Here is a 17,662-nt window from a genome sequence, read left to right on the forward strand (position 1 = left end):
ACCACATACAAGCAACACATTACTTTGTTGAAACATTAATTTCATTCATGCTCGATGGAGAGCTAAGCTTGGTCCAGCGCTACGGATTCGGTTGACAGGGGCGCAACTTCATGTCACGGTGGTGGCAAGGCTCGACCTAAGGGAGGCGCGACACTAGGGCAGTGGCGACGTCGGATTGAGAGAGAGGAGAGTTCGTGACAGAGAAGAGAGAGATTGAGGGGATGTAAATGAACACGGGTAAAAAATCGTCGGAACATGTTAACAATTGAGATGAAAAAGATCAAAAGCCAGCTTAAATCACAAAATGGCAATATAGCGTTCTGTCAAAGTCCACAACTTAGGTGGCATTTGAACGAAATCTATCTGGCATATGCCTAAAATTCTAGTTTTCTCTATGTGCATCCGGTGTTAAGTGTTTTACTATTTTCCACGAAACTCAAGGCGTGTTTAGATCCAAAAAATTTTGGGTTTTGGCTACTGTAGCAGTTTCGTTTTTATTTAGTAATTAGTGTCTAATTATAGACTAATTAGGTTCGAAAGTTTCGTCTCGCGATTTCTCACCTAATTGTGCAATTAGTTTTTTTTCGTCTATATTTAGTACTCCATGCATGTGCCGCAAGATTTGATGTGATGGGTACTGCACAAAAAATTTTGGGAACTAAACAGACCCTCACTATTCCCAGTTTTCTCGAAATCGGTTGCCTCTCACGTAAACAAACAAGGTTTGGGTGGTTAGCAGAAAAGTTGATTTAATGGAAACTGTTTTTTCGTAAAACCACGCAACCAAACAACCCCATCGAGTCGCTACTGCTACTGGTAGCCACACAGGCGGTTAGTTAGTCAACCGACGCCGCCGGTAGGTCTTCACTCTTCACGGATCCCTCCCTCTCCGGCCTCCTCTACTCACTCCACTCACCTGCCTGCCGCACACCAGTCACCTCTGCCTCTGCTCCGCTTGACGCGGCCGGCGGCGTCCGCAACACCAGCCTCCTCCGATTCGATCCCGATCGGGACACACGTTCTCCGTGGCGGAGCAGCTCAGCTCATCCCAAGATGCCCCCAATCCCCGTGAGCACCTCTCTCCTCCTGATCTTGTCTTACTACCCCTGTTGTGAATTGGGATTGCCAGTAACATTTCTCCGCAGAGATTACTGGTGCTCCAGCCCCGGAGGCCCGGACTGTTGAATTGAATCCATGTGGTTTGGTTTCTGAACAGCTGCGCCGGCATAGAGGGTACTGGTGACGAACACTCATGGGGAGACTCTCGTCGGCCTGCTGCACCACATGGGGTCCGACAAGGTTGTAGTGCTCTGCCATGGCTTTAGGGCTTCCAAGGTACTACATATTGATGAAGAAATTTTGCTTTCTAATCTTTGAAGACATGGCTGCATAAATAGTAATTATTGCGTGTTTTTCTGCATGCTGTTCATGTAATTATTATTGATGTGGCGAAATTTGACGCTCTCTTGCCGGACGATAGCCTCATTACTGATCTTGCGGCTGCACTAACAAAGCAAGGGATTAGCGTGTTTCGTTTTGATTTTAGTGGAAATGGGTTAGTCGATCGTGGAATTAGGGATTCATCATCCCCTTCTGCGCGTGTTTTGTAAATATTATTGTATTGTTTCTTCATAAAGTCATTGCATCCATTGCTTCCAAATTTCTCTTCTGTAAAAGGTAGGCTTCACTTGGACTAAATGGAGCTTCCTGACTCTGTACATTACATTATCACTTGAGTTTGATACTTCACTTGTCTCTCAGATCTGCATTTTTTCAGATAAATCAACAGTGGAACACTTTGTAAAACAGTTATTTCTGTTTGAATTCTCTGTGTAGCATACAAATTATTTGAATTTATATTGCTTGCTTCATAATCCGTAGTTTTTTTTAAAAGAAATTCATAATCTATAGCTTTTAACAATACTTCGTAGTTTGTTACTATAATTTTTAGTTACCATGCATGCTCCATAGTGTCAGTGATATGATGATTTTCATTGCATACTTTTCAGAGAAAGTGAAGGTGAATTCCAGTATGGCAACTACAAGAAGGAGGCCGCTGACTTGCACTCTGTTGTCTTGTATCATCGCCAGGAAAAGTACGATGTAGCAGCAATTGCTGGTCACAGCAAAGGTGGGTTATATGCATCGTTTGGTTGACATAATCATGGAATTCATTATTCTTTCCATCACGACGTTCCATTGGGTTCATGTCATGGGTAAGTCATACGTCCAAAAGAGTTTGTTCAGTTTCTGAACAAAACTTGCAATACGATTACATACAAGTCAAACATAGATAAATATTTCCTGTATTTTTGTGCATTAATGCATAACCATGTACATCGTTAGTCATATTCAGAATAGGAAACTGCGATGCAATCAATTGGAATCTATCAGGTTAATTTTCATATTGTTATATGCGTTGTTTGTTAATGGATTCCTTTCATAAAAGCGTCAAAGAGGGGCGTTGTTATCCTTAAACGCAAGAAAGAGAAAACAAATTAGAAGTTCATCCTTGTCTCACTGAAAGCGAGCTGTAGCCGCCCAGCTATCCTTCTCATGCTATTTACCTTGCAATTGTCTAGCCATTTGGAAATTTGGTCATTAAGTCTGCATCTCTTTTTCTTCAGGTGGAGATGTGATGGTTCTATATGCCTCTATCTACAACGATGTCCCCATGGTGATTAACCTTTCTGGTCGGTTTAATTTGGAGAAAGGCATTGAAGAGTGCCTAGGCAAAGAGTTTATGGATAGAATAAACAAAGAAGGCTACATTGATGTCACAAACAAATCAGGTATGGGAACATCATATCTTCTGTCTGTACTCTGTAGTTTATTTATTTATCTTTCATGTGCATCTAATAACTGCTTATCTGTTGCAATGTAGGAGAGGTTTTGTACATAGTAACCAAAGAGAGCTTGATGGAACGACTGAGCAGTGATATGCACGCAGCAAGCCTTTCCATCAGCAAAGAGTGTAGGTTATCAGCTTAGTTAGGCATAATTTTCCTTCATGCAAATTAACAACTGAGTGGCCAATTATAGCAGCACACAATATTCATGCTTGTTGAACTTGTTGTTTCTGTGCACTCATACAACCCAGAATAGTGTGTGTATATTACATCTGTTAGCTAGTTCATCAGTGTTGTTGAATAGAATCTTTCCTCACAGAAACTATTATTGGACTCTTTGCCCAGATTCTTTACAATTCATGGTTCAGCTGACGAGATCATACCCGTGGAAGATGCATACGAGTTTGCAAAGCTTATACCAAACCATAAGCTGCGTGTCATTGAGGGAGCAAATCACTGCTACACTGCTCACAGTAGAGAACTTTCTGATGCCGTAGTAGAAGCCATCACATCCAGTGAGGTATATATAGACAAATAACAACTCACCTTCATTGCTTGGAAAGTGTTTCAGCAATGATAATTGATTTTGTATCCCGGTGACTGATTTCTATGCAGGCAGGGGAGACCACATCCTAGAGCAGATGCAGAACGGCGTCCTCCTCCAGCCTGCCATGCCACTCATCTCATCACCTCCAGTCACCTCACGTTATATCATAAAAGGCTTAGATTAGACATGGACAGATCCAGGTTTTGCTCCTCCATCTGTCATTCTCACTTCTCGAGAAATTAAATATTTTCAACTTTGATCAAATATGTATAAAAATTATTAATATTTATGATGCATAATGAGTATCACTAGATTAATTGTTGAATATATTTTTATATTAAACTTATTTGGAGATACAAATGTTGCTAATATTTTCTACAAATCTAGTCAAATTTATGAAAGTTTGACCAACACAAAAATCCTATGCCACATCCTTTTTGGGATGGAGGGACATTTGTGTTTCACCATTACTTATAGTACAACCAATGAATTCTGGTTGACAGATTGATCTGCAGTCCTGCACGCCCCCAGGCACCCCCCGCAAGCATGCCAGGGGACTCCACGGCGTGAGGCTGGTGTTTAGTCTTATTTGGAGATAGAATTATAGAATTATAACGTGCTCTCTTACGAAACGACACAAAAGGGGTCATATACTCATATATGATGCCAGACAACAAGTGACACAGAAGGCTGACTGCTGAGCCTCACTGGAGTAGGCAACCAGGCGACCAAGCCGATCCGGCACAAAGAAGTGCTCCATGCCTCCATCTGCGCTGGTTGAACCAGCTGGTGTCGTCTTACCACAAGTTATTCGCAATAGCTTGTGATGCAATGTTAGCAAACATAGATGTTCAGTTTCAGTGATTCTGAACTATTAACACTGATATGTTGCAGTGTCCTGAGCAGCAGCCATTTGTGCTGAACCATGAACACGCCGCCACCAGGTGAGACATAGTATTTGACAAAACAAAAATCCTGTGACAAAACCCCATGCACGTTCATGGTTTTTTGAGGCGTTGTGAGTCATGCCTGGACACCTAGGCGATTAGGTGTAACTAAAACCTTGTGGCGGTTTATGGTGTGCACTAATGCTTAGGCGATGCCTAAAAAACCATGTGCATATTTATTATAATGTATACATATAGTCCTATGTTTAACATCTACTGAGATGATCAATCCAGAACATGTAGCACAAGTAGTCTGCTGAAACTTCATCAATTATACAACAGCAACATACAAGTCCTACCGGGAGTTCGATATTTACAGGAATTCTTAAAGCACATACCAGCAACATCATATCAAACCTGCATGACATTGGTTTTCGGTCCAGAAGATAACACACCCCTAGTACCATGCAAGTCTTTGTTGATTATTGCCCCGAAGGGTCCCATTTAGATCTGTACCGCTCATGTACACCAATGGGAATAGGTGCATGAACAAGTGTTAATCGGGCAGGAATGGGCATTCACCTCTTGGAGACGTGGGCTCCCCAGCCTGCATTACAAAAAGAAAACTTCTGTCATATGGAATATCTGGACATACAAAAAAGTAAAAAAGATAAATTTTAAATAAATACCTTAAACCCCATTGGACGTGATGAAATCTACTACTGCATCAGCAACTTCTTTGCGATGCGCGGTGTAGTTATGATTTGCTCCTTCTATGACATGCAGTTTATGGTTGGGTATATGCTTCGCAAACTCATGGGCATCTTCTACAGGTATGGTCTTGTCAGCTGAACCATGGACTGTTAAGAACCTGAATAGAGACAATAGCATGTCTGAAAGCATGCACAATGTGCGAGCTATTCTAGCACAATGGAAACTTAATGAGAACACAAAGGTAAGTCATCTTTTTCAGTTTGGAGTATAAACATGAGGGTCATAATGTCTGAAATAGTTTCCATACCTGCATTCCTTGCTTATGGAAACACTTGCCGCACGCATATCGGTATTAAGCCGTTCCATCAAACTTTCTTTGGTTACCCTGTAGTTGACATGTTCTACATTGGTTCCAACGTGGTCAAAACACACACATGAAAGTGAATAAGTGATTACACAGCAAGAGCTACCTAAACCTCATTCATACCAGATTTGTCCTTCACATCAAGGTAGCCTTCTTTATTTATTCTATCGATAGACCCTTCCCCTATTCGTTCTTCAATGCCTTTTTTTAAATCAAATCGGCCTGATAAATTAACAATTGTGCTGACATCATTGTAAACAGAAGCATACAGAATCACTACATTTCCTCCTGCAAAAGAAAATGCAGTTTCACTGAGTCAAATTTCCAAAGTGATATGTTTACAATTCAATAAGATATGGGAACTGAAGTCACAGGAAATAATGGTCAAACACAAAGTGTGGCAAACTAGAATACCATCGACAAAAGGAATCTTGTGGATTTGCTTCACTTAGTTGCTAACACTGGAAATCTAAACCAAAATTAATTGTTAAATACAATGGATAAGATATGCTTAATGCATTTAATAGAACAACAATACATCGTAAGGAAAGTAATAACCACATTTTTTTCTCGACTACGCAAGAGAGCTGCGTATGGAAAGTAAAAACCAACATCAAAACTTCTTATGAGTTTCAAAAGTGCAAACCCATAACAAGTTACTAGGCCCAAATAGATGGCACAACTAGGTTTCTGTGTTATCATAATTCTAATAGTACACTACTGTCACTACATGAGCAGAATTTTCTTACTTCTTGCGATGCAAATTCTGGTTTAACTGAACAAACTCTTTTAACACGTTACTGATGAAAATTCAATGGAACTCACTAGCAAAAATGATGCATGACCAAACTACTAAAGACAGGGTAGACATCACCAACCTTTGCTATGACCAACAACCGCTGCTATATCATAACTTTTTTGATAGAGATACAATACAACAGAATGCAAATCGTCAGCCTCCTTCCTGTAGTTGCCATACTCGAACTGACCTTCGCTTTCTCTGTGTATAATTAAAAATAGATCACCCAAGGGAGGTTTATATGAGTGCATTCATGTCAAACATAATGTGGTACTATAAGAAATGGTACTGCAAAATCATATATCATCAAGCAACAGGAACTTAAACGACCACATAAAGGAAAAACCAACGGGTACATACTTTGATAATTTGCTAAGGACATCTAACAATTTATATATGTAAGACTTGACATAACAAGCATGCAGGACCTCAACTCATCAAATAGCAAAACTACTAAGCCAAAATTTTGGAAAATGGTTTGATTTTAAGATAACAAACAGGATGATGTCACTATAAAGAAAATTTTCTATAATTGCTTCAATAACCTGGTTAACATTGCTGGTGACTACACAGTTCTGGTGGTGCAGCTTACCCATTTCCACTGAAATCGAAGCGGAAGACACTGATACCTTTCTTTGTCAACGCTGCCGCCAGATCAAGAATGAGGCTGTCATTCTGGAAATGAGCAATAAGTTGCATGAGGCAGCAGTAACTATTTTAACAACATTAAAATGCCTGGCATTTCCCATACAAAGTAATAGTTGGCTACTTGGCCTGCAATTAAGGGATATATATAAATATCTTGAAGGCAACAGGGTATATTTACCTTGGAAGCTATAAAACCATGGCACAAGACCACAATCTTGTTTGAAACGGTGTGATGCAGCAGCCCCACAAGCCTCTCACCATGTTTGTTTGTTATCACAACCCTTTCTTGGGAAACAGCTGCACAGAGGTGGTTATGTGCTTCAGTTCAACAGAGTCTACTCAATAGTCAATACTCGTTTACAGTACATTGCGCCAAAATAGCACTACAGCTTGAAGGAATCCTTTCAGCGGCTCTAAAACTATTCAGTTATACCCCACACCGTTTAGTTCGAAGCACATCCACATGGAACGACAACATCCACTTGAAGCCCCAATTCTGAACCCAGCAAGATTTACTCGCTGGGTGAGGCTGGCGCACAAGGCATCATTCTCATAATCTCATGCGTCATAGAAGGTAAGCTTACTAGGAGTTTTGTTTATTGGACCGGTGACTAGTCACTAGCCAGGTGCTGGGGTTCATCAGCATGCACTGATCTAACCACTGACGCTGAACAAAACTGTAATTTTCAAGCGACTTTCACAACAACAGTCTGCAATTACAGGCAATCAGGCATACTGATCCCGGAAGGACATGAACCAGTTAGGTTACAGGGGCGGACCCAAAACATGGAAGCAGGAGGTGCGGTGCGGTAAATCGATGCGTAGCGCGCAGGGGTCTTACGGGGGCTGAAGGCGTCGTTGTCGTTGGTCTGTGCCATCGCGGGGGCTGGCCTGCGTCTGCCTCGGGGTCGGGGATTAGCGTGGTCGGAGCAGAGGAGGGCTCCGGCGCGGACAACAGCAGCAGCAGGAGGAGGGGTTCGTCGCTGGTGAGGACGAAGGGGAGGGGAGAGAATCGAAGGCGAGGCTGTGGCGGCTTTGAGCCGGACGACGACAGTTATCATATCGGGGAGCTGGGGGGGCAGGCTTCTCGGGTATCAAACGCTCATGGAAAAAAAGTCATTTCCATCTCAAACTAATGGCCCTGTTTTGTTACAGCTTCTATGCAAATGCAAAGTTCTTCTGTGAGAAGTGGTATCAACTGAGAAAAATATGGTCAGATGATTTAACCCAATTTTTAGGTTTTATAGTACAAAAGGTCTGTTTGGTACACCTTATAATGTGTTTATTGCTAAAATAAACTAAAATTAGAAGTCAAACAACATGTTTTTTTAGTTTTTTCTAGTGATACTTCTCCCCACAGTCGTATTACTAAACCACATAGAAATCGGGTCATACCAGCTTATTTTAACTATGTTTTTTTTAATTTATTTAGCTTTTTCAGTGAAGCTATACCAAAACAAGGCTAAAATAGATGGAAAAGGCGCGGTAAGAAAAAGTTGAAGAAAAGCATGTTGTTTGGCTTTTAGTTTCAACTTACGTTTTAGACTGCTAGACGTCGCTCGTGAAGCTCCAAATATCTTGTGGTGAGGTACGGTTTGTATTTGCTCGATTCATCTAGGAGAAACCTCAAGCTTTGATCTTTGAGAGAATTCTCCGTGTGCCATTATAAAAGATCGTAATTTTCTATGTGCCCCTGAAAAAGTTCAGCGGTCTTCAGCGTCACTGCTCCAACTTTTTCGTGCCCTCTATGTCACTTCCGTCAGTTTGGGCTCTAACGTCGTCAAACTGCAGATGTGAAAAGATGAAAATACCCTTAAGTCTAAATATGTCATTAATTTTTTTTGAGCATCTTAACGACTTCAAATGAAAAAACTCAAAACTATAAAGTTGTGGATCTCGTCGAGATCTATAATTTTCATATAAAAATTATTTTTATTTAATTCTGCAAAAAAATATGATTTGATATGATTAATATATCTTAGAAAAATTATATTTTTTTTTGCAGAATTAAATGAAAATAATTTTTATATGAAAATTATAGATCTCGATGAGATCTATAACTTTCTAGTTTTGAGTTTTTTCAAAATTAATGGCATATTTAGACTTAAGGGTATTTTCGTTTTTTCACACCTGGAGTCTGACGGCGTTAGAGCCCAAACTGACGGAAGTGGCACGGAGAGCATGAAAAAGTTAGAGCAGTGGCGCTGAAGACCACTGAACTTTTTCAGAGACACACAGGGCATTGCAATCTTTTATAATGACACACAGAGAATTCCCCCTTATCTTTATGGTCGCTTGAAAAGAGAATATATCGTTGGAAGAGACTTAAGATCTTTATGGCTTCCTCAACAATGTGAGCTTCGGCATACCTTGATTGTGTTGTCAAATCTCGAGTAAAATCATTATGTCTGTTGTAGTTATTTGTTTGGATACCCACTTTTGCGTTGACTTTAGGGTTGCAACTTGATTTGCTCGTGTGGAGTTCAAACTGCAAGGAATAGCTCTACTCCACCTAAAGAAGTGGAATTTGTTTTTCTAGACCATTTACTTGGTGATTTCGAGTTGATGCTGAACTGCAGAACTTACAAAATTTTCTGCATAACTCCCGCACTTCTGAACAAATCTACAAAACTTCCATGGTTTTATTGATCCACAACTTTGAGTTGAACAGATTTTTTTTCAAATTTATCTATCCTAACCGACCCACCTCCTCCCCCTAAGTGGCTAAGTGTTGAAGTTCTAAAAAAAACTATGGAACTTCTGCAATTATTGATCTAGTGATTTGAGTTGATTTTTTTAGGTTTAATCTATTCATCCCCCTCCCCATCTAGACATTGGTTATCATTAGCCATTAGTTTCTTTTTCTTTTTCTTTTCCTATTAGATATGTGCTGAATATTATGCACTAAGTTTGGTTATGCTAGGACTCTGGGTCATATTTGGCAGTATAAGATAGAGTTAGAGTCAAACTCTGTAACCTGATCTCCTCATAAATATAAGAGGATGGTTGTTGTAACCATGACGATATAGCGACAGGTTCGTGGAAGGGCAGTGGCACGTTGCCGAGACCTTGGAGCGTCTAGTGTTGCTGGTTGATGGGGACGAGTTCCCGATCTTCCGTCAGGTGAACATAGGGAGGAGTAGGCTTTGTCTACGATCTTGCATGTTGGTCTCGATAGATCTGATCGACGTAGCTTCTTGTTGTGGAGGTTAATTTCTAACATTTTCTCTTCACCGTGACGCTGGTTTCTTTCTATCTTTTTCTTCATTTTCCGTGTTCTTTCTGTTTTTATTTATTTCTTGTGGTTGGTTTCTTTTATTTTGAGAGATTGCCTCGTACGTCATTACCTTTGTTCCAGGGGGGCTATGAGGCTGTGGAGACCATGTCATGAGCTTCTGGTACGTTCATAGACCACCAACTTAGGAATACAGAACCAATTGAAGGTTTAGGGGGACACTATCTCAAGTAATTATAGAGGAATTGAATACGGATTTTTTAGGAGGAACTAGGGATTGGGAACAGGAGCAGCGAGGAAAGATTTCTAAGACAGTTAGAAGACAACTTCGTTTATGTGTTCTTCTATAAGGTTTCTGAAGTTGTCGCTCTAGTCGTCCGTAGATGGGCCGTTGATCTTGTCCTTCGTAGATGGGCCGTTGCCGCACCCTCGCCTCGTATCCGGTACATGGCAACTTCATATCATCATTGCCGTAGTACTGTAGTAGTACGTCCTCTGCATTTTTCATCGCTGGCGGGGGGATAATCCTGACGCGTCATCGCGTGACATTGTCAGCCCCGGCCCACAGGCCACAGCTGAGATTCTCGTGCTCTGCTCACGAGTCGTTTGACCGTGGCTTGTCGTAAATAATTGTAAATTTTTAGTTGAAATAATATTTTTCTTTCATACAAATCAACTAATAATACTTCCTCACGAACGAGCGACGATATGAACCAGCCAACACACTGCACGACGACGGGCGAATCAACGGCCGGCCGGCAAAGATTCTCCGAGTCATCTAGTAGGACCTCCATCCAAGCTAGCAAGTGAAGTGACGTGACGGTGACGCATACCAGTACGACACGCGGTCTCTGTTTTTCCAATTGCCATCGAGCATGGGCGTGGAGTGGACTCTCTTCTCTGAAGGCGCAGGCGCAGGGACACGACACCAACACCATGTGTTGGCCACTATCTCTCTGGCCCATCCACTGAAAGGATAGGCGAGCGACTAGCTCTAGCTGTGAGCTCGTGTGTACCACATCGGCACATCCACTGATCCACATGAGATGATCTGAATGCTCCTTTCCACGGTAACAATTTCGTTGTACGCCGTGGCCACAGGCAGAGCATTCATTATTCAGGTCCAGGAACGTCTATGCTCGGCTCGGCTCGGCATGACAAATAATTACATTCAGCAGCGACGTCCCCCTTACAACGAGACGCCTATGGTATAATTCTCAGAATTCTCAAAAAAAAAAATCTTCGGTAAAAAAAAAAGAGTTGCATGCAAGACACGATGGCGCACTTGGATTTGATATTTCCTGTAGCCCCAGTATAAAGCCGGATGGCCATGCAATAATGCATGTCTAAATGCGTAAGATACGGGACGGTGGACCGAGGATGAAGGAGATCGAGGAAAGATGGTACGCCGGTCTCCAGATAAGGCAACAATGGTCCTGTTCACTTTTTTTTATAATCCCTCTTTTTCAGTTTATTTTTTTAGCTAGAACAATATTTTTTTCTTATAACAAATTAGTCGGAACAATATTTTGGTTTATTTTTTCAGCAAAGCGAACAGGGCCAATGAATCAATGATTATGTGAATGGTATCATCAAAATATAGTACTCCCTTTGTGGGGGTATTAACCCCTATACCCTTACGGCTAAGCTTGGGCTGGCCCGGATTGATGGGTTCGGTCCACCCGAAAGACGACGTGCGGCCCAGTTAACCTGATCGGAGTCCCGCACAAGAAATCAAGATGGATTTGGCGACCAAGCAGGATCCTGGTCGGTTAGAATAGGAATCATTATCCGGCCACATATGGCAATTGTAATTGACTAGGATTAGTTTCCAGATCTGTAACCCTGCCCCCCGGACTATATAAGGCGGGTAGGGGACCCCTCTAAAAAACATCTCTCATTGACATACAGCAATACAAATCGGACGCAGGACGTAGGTATTACGCCTTCTTGGCGGCCGAACCTGGATAAAACCTCGTGTCTGTCTTGCGTCACCGTCTTGTTTGGGGCTTGCGCATCTGTCTGCCGATAATCTACTACCTTGGGCATACCCCTAGGTGGACTGCCGATCATATTTCGTCGACAGTGGCGCGCCAGGTAGGGGGTGTGCGTACTGCTCTCCAAGCAAACAAGATGGTCATCATCTCCGGCTCCATGGCTACGCCCAATGGCCTCACGTTCACCGTCGGCCAGATCACCTGGACCACCGGCTCCGACGACTCCATCGCCATGACCACGGAGGGGGTGTGGATCCAACCTGCACCGACGACTACTTCACCTGCATCGGCTGCGGCTCCGACCACGGTGAACACGGCTCCGACCACGACTAATACGGCTCCGACCACGGTATATCTGGCTCCGACCACGCCTACAGCCACGACGACAACCCGTCATCCGCTTCCCCGCTACAGAGGAAAGCAGATCGACAACACCGACCTGCTCGACTCCATCGGTCGGGTCGGCATCAAACTCGCCGAAACCCTAGCTTTGGTAAGCACGATTCAAAGCCAACCTAATGAGCAGATAACAGCTCCCCACAACAGATCTATCCGACCAGCTCAGACCAGTCATCCTGCGCGATTTGGAACAGATCTCGTGGTCGTATCTACTCCTGAGGGGCGCTTCGCTCGTCGCCAGCCAGCCTTCGCGACGAGTCTCCGACTCTGCAAGTACGAAGTCCCGACGGAGAACCACCAGGTCCAGCCCTACGGCCTGCAAAACGCTGCCTCCAGCTACGCGTACCATCTACGACGCCGCTCGGATCTGTGTCCTGTACACCGATCTCAGCCGAAGCCATGCAACATCGTCAACATGGTCCGGATTGAAGATTATCAAGAAGGATCCGTCCACACGGTCCAAGAGGGCGACTCCTGCTCCTCATCCGGCATCGCATCCAACACATCTGTCCACACCGAGCTTTAGCGTCACGAAGATGAAGGCATCAAATACGATCTAGATCTACCAGACTACGCCCCAGGTTTCCCCCAATTTCCGTCTTTCCCGCCGAGACGAGGGGATTTGATCCATGTTGTCAGCAATGACGAGCCGCCAGCGGTCGGCGAAACAGAACAAGAAAAGACTACATGCGAAGCACGCAATATCGACCGGTTTAATCGCCGGCAAATCGAAGCTGAAGCAGACCAGGAGGCACGACGCATAAGGGTCCAACCATGTGACCTCAACAATGCTTTCGACAGGGTGGGGGACAAACAAGTCTTCAAGACCCCAAGCGCCAATGTAGCCGTCGTCATGGCGACAATGCAACGGCTGCCCAACACTCCCGAGACCCAAGCAGTCCGTGATGACATACAAGCTTATCTGACGGCTGCTATGGCTCAGACCGCAGAGATGAATCAAGCCCGGGCTCCATCCGTTTTAGTTGAATCAAGCCACAGCCGCCAATACTCAAGTCGCTCATAGCCGCTCAACCGACGTGGCTCGCACAACAACGACCCGTCGGACAATCGTCAAGGCGGAAACGGTGGTCATAATGGTGGTCGGGACGAAAACCGCCGCCGGGAGGATAACCGCCACGACGTTCGAGGTGACAACCACCGTGATAACCGCGACGATCGCCGTGATAACCATGGTCGCAGGGCTAATCCAGATGGCAATCGAGATCGCCGCGATGGCAATAACGATCTCCGCCATTACCTCGGTGGACGCGATCTGCGTGCTCGTATCAACCAGAGAGCCAACGATCGTGCATCCCATGAAAGCTATCGCCGTATGGAGTATGACACCACCCACGGTCCATCGGGTCTAAAGCAGTTCACTCCACACCTTCGCCAAGTCATATGGCCCAAGAATTTCAAGCTCGAGAAACTTCAGAAGTATGACGGCAAGGAAAACCCCGAATTATGGGTCATGCTCTACGAAACTGCATGCCGCTCAGCCATGGCTAACGAGCACGTCATGTCTAACTACTTCCCAGTCGCTGTTGGTCATGCAGGTCACCAATGGCTGGTTAGCTTACCGGCGAACTATTTTGACTCTTGGCAGGAGCTCAGGCAGGCCTTCATCGACAATTTCATCGCTACTTGTAAACAATCCGGCAACAAGTACGATCTGCAATGGATTCGAGATCGGAAGGATGAACCACTGCGCGAGTATGTTCAGCGTTTCTCGGAGATGCGCATCAAGGTCCCATCAATCTCCGACAACGAAGCAATCGAGGCTTTCGTCACCGGACTCCGCTTCCACGACGCCCTAAGAGACAAGCTCCTCCGGAAGAGGCCTGAATCAGTCACAGCGCTCTTGGCCACCGCTAAGAAATACGCGGACGCTAACAATGCTAAAAAGATAATCGTTGAAGAAGCAGCAAGGGTTCCACGCTTCGACCACCCCCCATACCGCAACGATTACCGCGGCAATCGTGGTCGGAACGATAATTTTGACCGCCGCAACCAGCGCAACGACTCCCGTGACCACCGTGACCAACGTAATCAGCGACGCAACCGCCGTGACGATTATAGGAGCAAGCGTGCTCGGGAAGACGACGGCGAGGTCAATACCGTGAAAAAGGGCGACGGACGTCGTAACTACGAGGACGACTACGCTAAAGCATTGAAGGGGCCCTGCCAGCTCCATCCTAAGTCAAACCACACCATGGAGAATTGCCGCGTCCTTAAGACTATCTACACGTGTCAACAGGCTCCAGGTACGTCCGACAAGCCTAACGACGCGGGGGAACAGCGCAACGAGGACAACGACGACGATGATGCGGACCCTCGTCATAAATACGTCAAGCCAACTGATCGCGTGCACACCATCATCGGTGGCAAGGTGTCCATCGAGACCAAACGAGAACGCAAGCTGCTCACCCGCGCTTGCTTGAACGTGGCAAACACCGACAACCTTCTCACCGATCCGCGGCTTCCTCCGTGGTCTCACCGTGAAATCTACTTCAGCAGGAAGGACCAATGGGCCGCCATACCTGAGCCAGGGCATTTTCCCCTGGTCCTCGATCCTTGTATCAACAAGGTTCAGTTCGACAGGGTACTGATCGACGGCGGCAGCTCCATTGATATACTGTTCAAGAACAGCCTGCCCGCTCTGAAAATAGCCTAGGCGGACCTGAAGCCGTACGAGGCACAGTTCTGGGGCGTTCTCCCCAGATAGAGCTCCACACCTCTCGGGCAGATCACGCTACCTGTGCAATTTGGGACTCCGGATCACTTCCGCACCGACTACGTCAACTTCGTGGTCGCTGACTTTGACGGCACCTACCATGCTATTCTTGGATGACCCTCGCTCACCAAGTTCATGGCCATACCTCATTACAGGTATCTGGTGCTCAAGATGCCTACTGAGAAAGGAGTTTTAACCCTCAGGGGCAACGTATACGCAGCTTATACCTGTGAGGACGACAGCTTCAAAATAGCAGAGGCCCACGACCTCTCTATTCGCATGGCCGAGACCATACTCGACGCTAAGAAGACCTCGGCCGACCACCTAGAGATCCCGGAGCTCGAGGCTCCGCGCAAGAACATTAGGTCCAAGGAGCACAAGACGATCCAGCTGGTCAATGGCGATCCCAGCAAAACGGCCCTCATCGGGGCCAACCTGGATCCTAAATAGGAAGACGCGCTCGTCAGGTTCTTGAGGGGCAACGTGGATGTGTTTGCATGGAAACCTTCCGACATGCCCGGTGTACCTCGGAACTTGATTGAGCACTCCTTAAATATCAACAGCAAGGCCAAACCAATCAAGCAGAAGCTACGACGGTTCGCTCGCGACAAAAAGGAGGCAATTAGGGTAGAAGTTACACGGCTTTTGGTAGCCGGATTTATCAAAGAAGTGTATCATCCGGAATGGTTAGCCAACCCGGTTCTTGTACGCAAAAAGAATAATGAATGGAGAATGTGCGTTGATTACACTGATCTCAACAAACACTGCCCTAAGGACCCCTTCGGCTTACCTCGCATAGATGAGATCGTAGATTCAACCGCCGGTTGCGAGCTGCTTTCCTTTCTCGATTGCTACTCTGGTTATCACCAGATCGCTCTAAAAAAGGATGACCAGATCAAGACATCTTTTATCACGCCTTTTGGCGCCTACTGCTACATGACCATGTCGTTCGGGCTCAAAAACACCGGGGCTACCTACCAACGAGCTATACAGGCCTGCCTCAACGATGAGATAAAAGACAGCCTCGTCGAGGCTTATGTGGACGATGTAGTTGTCAAAACCAAGGAAGCACGTACCCTTGTTGACAACCTGGAACGCACCTTTGCAGCCCTCAATACGTTCCAATGGAAATTAAACCCAAAGAAGTGTATCTTTGGTGTTCCTTCTGGCATACTGCTCGGCAACGTCGTCAGTTACGACAGCATTCGCCCTAACCCAGAGAAAGTCAAAGCTGTCTTAGACATGAAGCCCCCAAAAAAGGTGAAAGATGTCTAGAAGCTTATCGGATGCATGGCTGCTCTAAGCCGTTTCATATCAAGATTAGGAGAAAAAGGGCTACCGTTCTTCCAACTGCTCAAAGCATCCAAGAAGTTTGAGTGGTCGGAGGAAGCAGACGCTGCTTTCACGCAGCTAAAAGAATACCTCACATCACCCCCGGTACTTACTGCTCCCAGAGAAGACGAAACTCTCCTACTTTACATTGCGGCAACCGATCGGGTGGTTTCCACTACAATGGTGGTCGAGCACGACGAGCCGGGCCACGCCTACAAGGTACAGCGGCCAATTTATTTCATTAGCGAGGTACTCAATGAAACCAAGACCAGGTACCCACAGATTCAGAAACTGATCTATGCCATACTGATAACATCCCGAAAGTTGAGACATTACTTCGACGGATATCGTGTGGTGGTCATGACCGAGTATCCTTTGGGGGACATCATTCGCAATAAGGATGCGAACGGATGCATCGTCAAATGGGCAATGGAGCTATGCCCCTTTTCCTTGGAATTTGCAAGCCGTACTACAATCAAGTCTCAGGCACTCGTCGATTTCATCATCGAGTGGACAGACTTAAGCACGCCTGCCTCTCCGGGATCCGACGAATATTGGACGATGTACTTCGACGGTTCTCTCAACATTGACGGTGCGGGAGCAGGAGTTCTTTTTGTGTCACCATCCAAGGAGCAGCTCTGGTACGTCCTCAGGATTTATTTCCCAGCATCTAATAACACCGCCGAGTATGAAGCATGCCTCCATGGTCTACGCATTGCGGTTGAGCTTGGTGTTAAACGTCTCTATGTCTACGGAGACTCGGCTCTAGTCACTTCGAATTTTGTGGTTATTCTGACTTAGCTAGTACAAGTCGACCACCACTCCTTCTACAGTTTTTGGAGCAGGTCCTGTCTCCAGTTCCTCCCAACACGTGCACGGGATCCGCTCTCTACGTTGCGGGTGATCGGCAGGTCCCCCCTGGTTTGACTTGTCTATGTCCACGTGTGCACAGGTCATATTACCTCACACTCCCACCACATGCCAACTAGGGCCACACAAACTCTTCGGGATGATGTGTCGAGCAAAATGGTACAACTAAATAGAACGTTAACACGTTCCCACTTAGTTACACCAACAAAAAATTTCAAGCTTAAATAAGTTTTGTACAAAGCAAACAAGCTTATTATGATATACAGTTACGTTATTACAAGCTTGCC

The 17,662-nt window shown here is 45.1% G+C and overlaps 2 protein-coding genes across 2 annotated transcripts; one reads left to right on the forward strand and one right to left on the reverse strand.

Moving 5' to 3' along the window:
• Positions 1-1,053: 1,053 nt before the first annotated feature.
• LOC136460719 (uncharacterized) lies at positions 1,054-3,707 on the forward strand. The gene is made up of 8 exons (XM_066460312.1): positions 1,054-1,128; positions 1,231-1,369; positions 1,507-1,555; positions 2,010-2,131; positions 2,628-2,792; positions 2,885-2,978; positions 3,195-3,369; positions 3,465-3,707. The coding sequence occupies exons 1-8, from the start codon at positions 1,054-1,056 to the stop codon at positions 3,483-3,485; spliced, it is 840 nt and encodes a 279-aa protein (XP_066316409.1). The 3' UTR covers positions 3,486-3,707.
• Positions 3,708-3,854: 147 nt separating this feature from the next.
• LOC136456158 (uncharacterized) lies at positions 3,855-7,909 on the reverse strand. The gene is made up of 8 exons (XM_066455936.1): positions 7,650-7,909; positions 6,987-7,105; positions 6,753-6,835; positions 6,240-6,361; positions 5,485-5,649; positions 5,305-5,398; positions 4,973-5,154; positions 3,855-4,890 (listed from the first exon to the last, which is right to left on the reverse strand). The coding sequence occupies exons 1-7, from the start codon at positions 7,867-7,869 to the stop codon at positions 4,974-4,976; spliced, it is 984 nt and encodes a 327-aa protein (XP_066312033.1). The 5' UTR covers positions 7,870-7,909; the 3' UTR covers positions 3,855-4,890; position 4,973.
• Between the last annotated feature and the right edge of the window lie 9,753 nt (positions 7,910-17,662).

This window comes from Miscanthus floridulus, chromosome 6 (genome assembly GCF_019320115.1).
Source record: "Miscanthus floridulus cultivar M001 chromosome 6, ASM1932011v1, whole genome shotgun sequence".
NCBI classification, from domain to species: domain Eukaryota; kingdom Viridiplantae; phylum Streptophyta; class Magnoliopsida; order Poales; family Poaceae; genus Miscanthus; species Miscanthus floridulus.

Excerpts from the sequence above, each read along its gene's own strand:
- LOC136460719 (XM_066460312.1), top strand. The coding sequence starts at position 1,054 with ATGCCCCCAATCCCCGTGAGCACCTCTCTCCTCCTGATCTTGTCTTAC. Across the intron at positions 1,556-2,009 it reads TTTGATTTTAGTGGAAATGG|AGAAAGTGAAGGTGAATTCC; the intron begins GTTAGTCGATCG and ends CATACTTTTCAG. Across the intron at positions 2,793-2,884 it reads TGATGTCACAAACAAATCAG|GAGAGGTTTTGTACATAGTA; the intron begins GTATGGGAACAT and ends GTTGCAATGTAG.
- LOC136456158 (XM_066455936.1), bottom strand. The coding sequence starts at position 7,869 with ATGATAACTGTCGTCGTCCGGCTCAAAGCCGCCACAGCCTCGCCTTCG. Across the intron at positions 7,106-7,649 it reads CAACGACGCCTTCAGCCCCC|CTGTTTCCCAAGAAAGGGTT; the intron begins GTAAGACCCCTG and ends ACCTCTGTGCAG. Across the intron at positions 5,155-5,304 it reads TCCATAAGCAAGGAATGCAG|GTTCTTAACAGTCCATGGTT; the intron begins GTATGGAAACTA and ends GTCTCTATTCAG.